This window comes from Microtus ochrogaster, linkage group LG9 (assembly GCF_000317375.1).
Source record: "Microtus ochrogaster isolate Prairie Vole_2 linkage group LG9, MicOch1.0, whole genome shotgun sequence".
Lineage (NCBI taxonomy): Eukaryota > Metazoa > Chordata > Mammalia > Rodentia > Cricetidae > Microtus > Microtus ochrogaster.
The window spans coordinates 17,991,907-18,003,010 of NC_022034.1; the positions used below are offsets into that span (position 1 = coordinate 17,991,907).

At 42.9% G+C, this 11,104-nt stretch overlaps 1 protein-coding gene and 1 pseudogene across 1 annotated transcript; one reads left to right on the plus strand and one right to left on the minus strand.

Moving 5' to 3' along the window:
• The first annotated feature begins 1,615 nt into the window (after positions 1-1,615).
• Positions 1,616-5,736, plus strand: LOC101986781 (retinoic acid early transcript 1E-like). Its single transcript, XM_013352280.2, has 6 exons — positions 1,616-1,729; positions 2,055-2,182; positions 4,012-4,269; positions 4,531-4,797; positions 5,418-5,576; positions 5,711-5,736. Exons 2-6 carry the CDS (start codon positions 2,098-2,100, stop codon positions 5,734-5,736), a joined length of 795 nt encoding a protein of 264 aa, XP_013207734.2. The 5' UTR covers positions 1,616-1,729; positions 2,055-2,097.
• Positions 5,737-9,028: 3,292 nt separating this feature from the next.
• Positions 9,029-9,156, minus strand: LOC113457919 (annotated as a pseudogene).
• Between the last annotated feature and the right edge of the window lie 1,948 nt (positions 9,157-11,104).

Consider the following 11,104-nt stretch of genomic DNA (forward strand, 5'->3'; position numbering starts at 1 on the left):
TGATTCATTTCGCAGTATTTCTACTCAGTTTACATTTTTAGAAAAGCTCTTGCCCTGCCCTTCCTTGATCTAGGCTTTTACTCACCAGCTTGGTTTCCATCAGTGAACCCACAAAACATATATTGAACACATTTGGAAAAAAAAGTCCTTAGTCACCTGTGAAGTGTATACTTGGCAACACGTGCACCCACTAGTGGCTTCGTTGTTCAGAAGACCACACCCATATCCTCAGATATGACTTTGCTCCCAGGAGCCTCTTTCATCTGACTCTCGTGTTCTGAATATCCTTTAATTAACTCGGATTCTGCTCCAAACTCACTCATCCTGCAATTCTTTTCTGTGGTGAAGTCAAGACTCTGGCTTCACCTCAGCAGAGCTCTCTGGGGGCCTCCTGAGGGTGGTGGCAACAGTAGGAAGCAGTGTTTCCACCCAGGGAGGACTTGGCAGTCTAGCCTGAGGCTGGTGAAACAGGCAGGTCCCTGGGAGAACAAGAACAGGGATGCATTAGATAAGACCCGGAATGAGAGCCTGAGAGCAGGGTGGACCTGGGCACTCCTGTCTTTCCTCTGGCTGCCAGACTCACACCAGCCTCCAGATGGTCATGGACTCAGCCCTAGAGATGATTTTAATGAGTGTGGGCTACAGGCATGGCTTTCAGAAATTTAAGCAGTTAAAATGCATATAGCATTTTAAAAATTTTCCCTGCTCAATCCTTACATATCAAAGGGTGAAACTTTCTCATTGGAATGAATGGGGTTAAGGAGATTATGCAAATGACCTGGTGGGTTTCATTTATGCAAGTGACTGACTAAGTAATTATTCTCACCTTCCTGTAACATCATAGACACAAATTTATACTAATTAGAGCTGCAACACTCTCCTGTCCACGGTGACTTGGTAGGATTGAAAAATCCCTGAATGGTGATGAGAAAAACCATACAACAAGGCTACCCCCAAAACCTGAGACTTCTCAGACTCAGTCTGTAGGTGTGATTGTTTCTCTCCTACTCAACACTACACTCAAACACTCACTTGAGGTTGTTTAACTGGCTTTGAACTGTTAGCTGGGTGGATGCATGAATAGCTGGAGGGACACTATGGTTGTAAAAATCACAGAAGAGCAAATCTTAAGAAGACACTCTAGGCTGGGGTGCCTACAGCTTAATTATTGAAGTGTTTGCCTTGCAAGCATGAGGACCTGAGCTTGGTTCTAGAGCTCACTTTCCAAAAATTAAATTAAATTATAAGTCACCAGGTAGGTGCTGTACACTTGGAAGTGAGTGCTGGAGAAGGAGATAGGCTGATCCCTGGGACCTGAAGAATGGTGTGCAAGGAAACCTCTGCACTCCGCACACACTTCCTGGAAGTCTTAGACTTCGGAGTTACCAGAAGTGCAGAGCGGTGCTTACAGTATGTACCTGCATGTCTATTTCAGAGAGGCCAGAATCTGGGAGGAGACCTAGGTACTTCTAAAAATAGAAATAAACAAGTAGGACTTGTCTTTCTTCTGAGGGTGAAGAATATACAGGTTGGAGGAGGAGTTTCGAAAAGTTGTCTTGGTAACCAAGGAGGAAACAAAAACTCTGCCCTCTTAAGACTGGAGGGGAGCCATTCTGTCCAGTCATCACCTACGTGTACTCACCTGATTCTCAGGCTATAAATGACCCCAGCCACGGCACCAGCTTTTAGTCTTCCACTCCCGCTGGTGACGTTTTTGGAGCAGGTGCCGGTAAGTCCTGGGAAGGGACTTCTTGGGGTCTGGGAGGACCTGGGGACACAAAAGACCTGGGCCAGTCAGCTCATAGTCACGACCTCTGTTCACTGATGGTATTGGATAGAAAAGAATCACCAAGTTCCACAAAGAAGCAAGCCAAGCCCCAGGGATCCTGGAGTGTTCCCCCCCCACACACAGGAGTTCGAGGAAAAGGTGGGGCTAGGCACTGATATAGCAGGCATGACAAAGAGGTGATGCTTGAACTCACAGCCCTGGTTTCTGGAGAAATCTGCCGGCATCTGTACAAATTACTTACGCTTCCTCTCCTCTCTCTCCAAAGCTCAAACCATGACTGCTGTCAGCCTGGAATGGAATAAGGATCCATGGCCTGGACCGCAGTAAACAATCTCAGTCACTATGCCCTCCTCTTCTTCTGGCTGGGCTGTCAAGGCACGCCTCTCCCGTCAGGTGAGTTCCTGGGATTTGACTGAGGGAAGGGGCACTGGGAGTTAGGGTGGCGGCAAGGAATGCTAGTCTTCCCTGTGGAACTGCTTCTGGCCCTCTTCAGTCAGTCTAAGATATGTGGAGGAGCCCATGAGTAACAGAAATCAGTTACTGCAGACTGGGACACAGGGGCTAGAAGAAATGGGACATCAAGAAGGCAGATAGAAATCTCTAAACAGAGAGCTGTGACTGGCTGTGAGGGGCACACCTTGTGATCGCTCTAGGAAGTTAGCCAGGACAGTCTCCTGCACCCAGGCGCTGGGTACTCTATGAACTATCTTCTCCATTCCTTACAATCCCTCAGGCATTCCCTGGGCTCTTTGCCCTTGAACATTAACAACAGATCAGAACACCTAAGGTCTCACCGTCCGTATCCACACACTGCCCCTTTGTTTGACTGTTTGTTCAAAGGACATTCCACTTTCTAACCCTAAGCAAGGATGACCTGGAAATCAGTGAGTGAACCTGCCTGCCAGTCTGAGCAGGTTCAGCGTGTAAAGAATGTTCCACCACACCCAGTAAAACTCACTAACCGGGGATCCCAGCTTTCTCATGAATGGCAGCATCCGGTTTCCTGGCTGATCATGTATCTTCATGCAATCTGACTGGATGTCTATCTGTTTTCCTCTGGGATTTCTTTGTTCTGTCAGTCATGACCACCCAACTTGGTGTCAGGCCCCAGATGGCATTCACCGCACTAATCATGTGGACCATGGTCCCTCCATGCTGTTCGCTGCTGCTCACCCCAGCTAGGTCTACTGTGCTAAGATTTTTCTGCTCTGTGTTTACTAGCATCCCTTCTCAGTAACACCAGCTCCTAGCAGTAAGCACTTGCCATGAATGAACTTCTGCAAAGGCTGGAGCCGAGACTTCTCCCTGGGTAATCTTCCCATGTTTGGTGAAAAAGAATGGGTTTTTTCTGTCTTGAGCACCTGCTCCCTGTTCCAGTAGCTGATTCCAAATCACCACACAGAGACTTAGTATTATTTATAAATTCTTGGCTGATAGCTCAGTCTTATTACTAGCTAGCTCTTACATTTAAATTAACCCATTTCTATTAATCTACATTTTGCCACATGGCTTGTGGCTTTATCTGTCCTCTAGTAGACTTGTTCCCCAAGAGGCTAGCTCGCATCTCCCTGACTCCACCCTTCTTTCCCCCAGCAGCCTCAGTCTGATCACCCTGCCTATTCTTTTTACCTATCAGCTTTTGTAGGAAGAGAATAAAAGTAGCTTCCTCCCTCCCTGCCTTCCTTCAGCTTTATTATTATTATTTTTCTCTCATATATCCCAACAGTAGTTTTTCTCCCTCCCCTCCTTCAGTTTCTCCTCCTCATATTCCCTCTCCCCCAGATTCACACTCCCTCTGACTCCCTTAGAGAAGGCTTTCCAGGGTCATCAGTCCAACATGGCATAACAAGCACAATAAGCCCAGGTACATATCATGACATTAAGGCTGGACAAAGCAACCCAGCAGGAGAAAAAAGGTGCCACAAGCAGAGAAAAGAGTCAGATACATCCCCACTCCCACTGTTAGGAATATCACAAGAACACCAAGCTATGCAGCCATAACATACATGCAGAAGAACTAGGTCAGACTCCTACAGGCTCCCTGATGTCTGTGAGTCTCCAAAATTCCAAGACTAAAGATGTTAAAATTGATGGAATCTAAGATGGAGGCTTCTCTCCCCCCCCCCCCCCTTAATCAGACCTTCCTGAAGAAGTCTAGGGATCACAGATAATGATTCTTTGCTCCTTCTTGTTTGGGCCTCATCTACATGTTTTTCTCACAGATAAGCACAGTCTTTGCTTCGAATTCACTGTTGAGGCTTCCTCTGAACTTGGAAAGTCATGGCTTAAGGTATGCTGCTCATTGGATGAAAAGCTTTTATTGGAGTACAATAACGCCAACAAAGCTGAACTTGTGGGTAGCAATGGAGAAGGAAATTCCACCAAAGTATGGGAAGATATGACTCAAACGGTTAAAGAAATGGGACAAGAGTTCAGGAAGAAGCTATTACACATCAGACCAAAGACAAATAATACCACGGGTAAGTATGGAACGGGGCGCAGAGGTCAGGATAGTCAGCTTGAGTGACGAAGGGAAGAGCACAGGTGGGAAGGGCACTTCAGGTCTATCGTGTAAGAGCTAAGTGTCAGCCCAGCATGGAAGCACCTGAGGCTGTGAGTAGCGGAGGGCACACAGGACAAGAAACTGTCCCAGTCCCTAGGCCTACAAAGGAAGGGTTAGCATTTAGGGAGGTGATGGCTCTATCAAGAGTGCAAGATGCTAACTGTGTGTGTATTTTCAGATCATCCTGAATTGCAAGTCAACATATGCTGTCAACGTGAAATTGAACAGAACACTGGTGCCTCCTTGCTGTTCAACCTTAACAAACAAAATTTAGCCTTATTTGATCCAAACAGCATGACTTGGACAGAGCTTAATCCTGAAGCAAGAGGTGTTATAACGATATTGGAAAATGACAAGGAACTAGAGAAAGATCTCAAGAAGTTTTCCATGGGAGACTGTAGTCACTGGCTCAATGAATTCTTAAAGCACTGGACAGAAATTTCAAGTACGTAGTTAACTGGATTACTTCAAGGGTAGCCAGCCTCAGCAGGCTGGGGGCGGGGGAGGTGTGGAAACTGTCTTTAAAGATTTAATGGCTTCTCTGAATGTTAGCATGTATGGATAATGGTAGATTTGATAAATTGGTTGATTTCTCGGTGTTCTTCCTGTCGGGAGAGCCACTAAGGAGCATATGGATTTCTCACCATTCTCTTTCCTTATCTCACCTCTTTATATTTCTGGTTCTTCATTAACCAATGGACCAGAAACCAAATGGTCTCCTATTAACTCCCCAAGTCTATATGCAATTTGTAATATTTCATGGCTTTCTTCTATAGCAGCCTTTTGGCCAGCTCTGGTGACACATCTTAAGGAGGCTGTATAACACTTACCAGAAACAATTAAATGCCACTAACTGTGCCAATGTTCTAAACCTAGTAAATATGTCACATTTAAGATAATGGATGGTCATTTGCCTCCCTTTATAGCAAAATAAGCTCCTTGTGGGTAAGGTATATACAACTCCATTTCATGTAAAATAATTGTCACATATGAGCCCCATGGGCTTCTGGAGGGTAGTAGATGCTAATAAGGGCTTATTTTTATGTTCATCCAAAATACTTTCAGGACCAACGGCAAAGACTTTAGATACCATACAGATGTCACCAAAATCTTGGGATATGAATGCGATCATCACTGCAGTCATCACAATCGTAATCCTTTTTCTTAGCGGTGTCGTCATTGGTGTCGTCATTGGTGTCGTTGTCATTTATTGGAATCACATAGGTAAGGAACAGACTGGTATGCAGCTGGGGAGGGCTGTGCATGCTATGGGGTTTGTCTTGAGTTTTGGGAAAGGAGTCCTCGTGGCTTCCCCCAAGCACATCTCTCCACTAAAATGAGTCCTCTTCTTGTCATAGGTTCTTCTCAGTTGGGCTGGGAATGATGGTTGAAACAGATGGGGCCAGGATAGGGAGCAGAACTCTGCAGTCAGAGGAGGGACGTAGCAGGAGAGGCCTCCTCAGGTTGGACAAGGTCCAAGATATAGATAATTTCACTAGAGTGTTATTTGCTCATGACCCAAACCAAGTTCCCGCTTTGATTAAAAGCTGTTTGCTCTCTAAGGGTGACATGATACAGGGCAGCAAGGCTTAATGCTATAGGAGATGTCTGCCGCCTTCTGTTTCTTCACTAGAGCATGAGAAACAGCGTTACTAGACTCGCTGTAAAAACCTGATACATAAAAAGCAGTAGTCCCTGCTGGCCTGGAACTTACTGTGTAGACTCACAGAACTCTACCTGTGTTTGCCTCTGAGTGCTGTAGTTAAATGTGTGAGCCACCATGACCAGATAGACTAACCTTGATAGCAAAGATCTAACTTTATGACAGTCTAGTTGCCAGTCAGTTCAACATACGATCTTCCACTCAGACACCAGGCATGTCAAAAAAAAAAAAAAAAAAAGAAATTAAGCAAGCTTCCAAATGCCTCAAGTATATGAGCTCTTAACATGACCCTTGCTTGGTCCCTTACTGCGTACTAATATCAAAAGCATTTGCAAAGGTATTTCTCAAAATCATTAGAACTCCCCATTTTACTCTGTCTGTCTCATGTCCCTCCATGTTAGATGTAACTGATTGCTTTTCTACATTTTCTAAGAGGATTGTAAGTTGGGAATGTATTTACTGAGATTTAGTGGGACGTAGATTTTGTCTACACGAACACACTTTTTTGTATGTAGTTGATACTGATGTGCAGAAACCACAAGCCAATTATGCTAACTCACTAAAAACTACAATTTAAACAACAGATTGAAGTGACATGTGAATTAGCCTACACACGAGCATGCGCTGGCTCCTGCATAGCAGAAAGTGAAGTGTGATATACCTACAGACAGAAGTAAAGTACTGCCCCAAGATCAGAATCACAGCCTCAAGAACCTACACAGTTTCCAAATACCACTCAGTTTTCATATAAGCAAATATTCATCACCTGCAGAGTCATTGACCCAGTCATTGTTGGGGTCCTTATCACTATGAAAAAAGTTAAATACTGCAGAAGGTGAGAGGCAGACCTGGTAAGGCCCATCACATCTTAGACTCAAGAAGCGACCCACATAGAAGGCATGAAATCCTTTCCCAGTATGTGTCCTGGGGATTGCAGTTGCTTGTGGAGGCCCCAAAATGTGAGCCTATTTCCACATTGACCAAAGGTCAGAAAGTTGGAACTTACCCTTATTCCTTCAAGGTGCTTGTGATTCTACCTCAAACAAACCTCCCACCTAGATTTGGATCAGAGAGTTTAGCTCAGTCTCAAGGTTATTGAGTTGAGTTCAATCTCAAGGTTATTGTCAACAGTTGTGACTAATATCTAGCCCTTGTAGTTCAAGAATAGAGAAATACATATATTTCTATCTTAAACAAAAGTCTAAGGATCCAACTAAGTTCCAGTTCCTTTAAGGAGATAATATTGAATTCTACTCAGGGAGTGGTGTGCCTACAGAATATTTTCGTCTAGGGTGTGTGACTTGTTTTGTTCTAGCAACAAAGCAACATGTTTAACTATGGATGTAGCCTGCAAACTTCAACTGGTCTGTTCATTTCCTTGTATCATGTTAATGCAGTTTTTTTGTCGTATTTCTGATGTTTGGGGTCAGGGATATTTTAAGCGATTGGAAATTAGACGTGGGCTATTTCAGTATTCACTAGAACTCCCTCCAGATACTTTTCTATGTTTTTCTGTTTTGTTATTTTCACATGAGACTTTGTATTCTTTACTAATATTTCTAAATCCCCACATCCCTACTCTGCTAAGAGGTGTTTTTGTTGAGGCTGGTCCCCAACAATTGTTCTAGAAAACTTCTTGTGTTTTGAATGTATTCACATCACAGTATAAGAACAAGATTTGTGGAGTCAGTTCTTCCATCTTTACTTGTTGTTCCAGAGATTCAGCTCAGGTTACCATGTTTGTACCATCAACTCTTTAGCCACAAAGCCATCTCAATGACCCCAGGACAAAGAGTGGCCACAAGTTGAAGTGTGCTATGGCACAGTAGAGTGACAACAGGGACAGTATGCCACAGTTCTGTCCAGTAGGAAGACAGATGTGCAAGAAGTGCGTAATAAAGACATTTATCTACTCAGTTTACCTATTTTGCTCTCGGCATTTCAAGTTCGGTTTTCTTTACCTAAGAACATGGACGTGTGAGTAGCAGAAGTGAGGCCTGAGAGGAGGACACCTAAACTTTTCAGAATGTAAACTACTTGGAACTTGGCATTTATGTCTCATGATAGTCATTTAAAGACTTAAAAGACTCTGTTCCTTGCTCATTGAAAATATCATTTTAGCCAAATGTTATTAGTGCAATTTGTTTTAAATTTCTAGTATAATGTCTGATGGACATAGGGGTATAGCTAGAATCTCAGCACTCAGGAAGTAGAGACAGGAGGAATAGTAATAAAAGGCCATTTTTGATTATATAACAAGTTTGAAGCCTGTACAAGCTACAGAAGGAAAGCTAATCTCAAAGTAAGAAAGAGGAAAATGAGGAACTATTATTATCATTTGTTATAACCACCACCATCATTATTATTGCATGGATTTATATCCAGATATAAAGCTTATTGTAGAAGAGCACCAACTATTAAGTCTGTGTCATACTCTGTGCATTAGTAGATATAGGTTTATGATAGTGTTTAAGAAAAAAACAGAATAGACAAAGGTTATTTAAGAGGTGACACAGTAGTACATACCTCTACTTCCAGCACTCAGGAGGCTGAGACAACAGGATCACCAAGTTCAAGACAAGACTAGACTACAAGGTGAGATCCTGTCAAACAAAGCAAGTAGCCAATCAATCAATCAATCAATCAATCAATCAAAAAAAGGCATCTAATTCGATCAAAGATCTTTGCTAGACTTCAGTGCACATGAATCTACTATGGTAATATTTGTGATTTTGGAATTGAAATGAGCTGTTTACAAAAGCAAAGCTCATCCTCAGCACCATCACGGTTAGATTTTGCCATATGCAGTCTAGAGCAAGCACAGAGAAGTGTGGTGAAGATGGGTAAGACTCTGATTTTCATTTATTATTTCAAAGTATTTCCAATAAACATGCTTAGTGTGAAAGATTTACATTTAATATCAATTAATACAAAGGTATGTGTTTTATTTTGCTTTTTTTGTTTTTGAGTAGGTATAATTATTTTAAGATCATTTTTTTATTTGCTCCTCTATGATTATGCTGCCAAGTCTCCTGCATTCGTGGAACTCTCAGGGGTCAGCACACCCCAAGTGCAGTGGGTGAGCCTCACCCTGAGGAAACCATCTGCATGAACGTGATGTGTCCTCTGGAAGGTAAGTATTGAAGATAACATTTTTATGAACTGTGAACTTGGGTATGGTTGCACATACTTGTCAGAACAGGCCTTGAGAAGCTAAGGTAAGCAAGAGTCTGTGGTACACAGGAAGTTCCAAGCAAGCTCGGGCCCACAAATAAAACCTAGTCTCAAAAGAACCACAAAAGCACATTAAAAGTAAAGTAAAAGGCCTGGAGAACCAAAAATATAGATATCTGCCTGACCTCCTACTTGTTTTGGTTTTATTCAGTCTCTTTTTAAAAAATATTTCAAAATGTCATTTTCATTTGAAAGACAAAATGGCAGAAAGGTTTGAAATAAATACATCCAAACAAAAAAGAAAAAAAATCCCCTGGGAAGTTGAGCTGTACAGTCTGTGAAGCAGGGAGAAGTGTCCTCCTGAGATGAAGTAAAGTAGGATGCAGATGTGCAGGAGCCCACTGTAACTGACACCCTCTTTTTGTCACTAGGTGATTCTCCATGCTGCTCCTCAGCTTCTTCTGTAATCTGATCTGCAGTCGTTGTCAACAGCTGCCTCTGGTATATCTCTGGAATAGTCCCTATCTCTCTACATCACAGCCAGAAAACAAAACCTTCTGATGGTGTTGTTAATCTGCCATTTCACTTCTGAATAAACATGGTGTGAAATATTAAAGTTGACTGTCTCCATGACTCCTCTATCACCTCATTAAGATGGAACAGGTCATTGTCACCAGCAACTCCATCTTCCTTTGTTACTGTTTCATTTCTCATTCTTAGACTATGACCTTAGGGAGATCAGGCTGTACCCTGCTCTAGGATACTCCTTATTGTGTAAAATGATGGCTTTCAGGCTGGGTCTTGCTCAAGGTGGCTTCATTAATAAGCAACAAGTTGATGCCTGGGCATCTCCAGTGCACGTAGACAAGGCTTCTGTCTGGCACCACCTACAAGAAAAGGCAGATAAATACCTTATTCCTAAAAGTATAAAAGACATCACTGATAGACATATCAAAATCAATTAGGCACATGAGAGTGAGGACATATAAAAACCATATCTGTGTTGGATAGTTTTATGTCAAATTGACATAAGCTAGAGTTATTTGAAGAAAGGGAAACTCAGTTGAGAAAATGTGTCTATATGATCCAGCTGTAGGGTGCTTTCTTAAATAGTGGTTGATGGTGGAGGGCCCAGCCCATTGTTGGACCCATCCCTGGGTGGGTGGCTGTGGGCTCTATAAGAAAGCTACAGAATATGTCTTGAGGAGCAAGTCAGTAAGCTGAACTCTTCCATGGCTTGTGCATCAGCCCTGCCTCCAGGTTTCTGCCCTCTTTGAGTTTCTATTCTAGTTTCTTTCACTGATGTAATATAATATTAAAGTGCAAACTAAACAAACTTTCCTCTGCAACACGCTTTTCATCAGGTGTCTCATCACAGCAACAGAAACTCTAAATAAGACAACATCCGAATAATCAGACCTGATATATTTTCAAATATACAAACTGAAGGAATAACAACACCTCACCTGGACCCACAAAGAGAAGAACACCTGACACTATCATGGTGATACCTACCACCAATCTCACCACAGATTCCCATGCATGTATCAAGAGACCAACAAGCAGAGAATAGATTGCCCCCTGTGCTTCTGCTGTCACATGCTTCTGTTCCTACCCACATAGTCTAGTCATCCTAACTGTGTCCCTCTTCTCCCCTCCCCTCCCCTCCCCATCCCATGGTCCTGACTTTACCCCCTGCAGATCCACTCAACCCTGAACCTGGCTAAGCCCTGTTAGTCTCCAGCTGGCTTCTTAATGTCTTATCTGGACAACTGCATCTGAACCAGTCTCTACCTCTGTGCTGAGTGAACTTCTATGACCATTTCATGACCTACATACGTACATCACATACATGGACACACACATCACATACATGTACACACACAACACACACATACACACATAATAACTATAT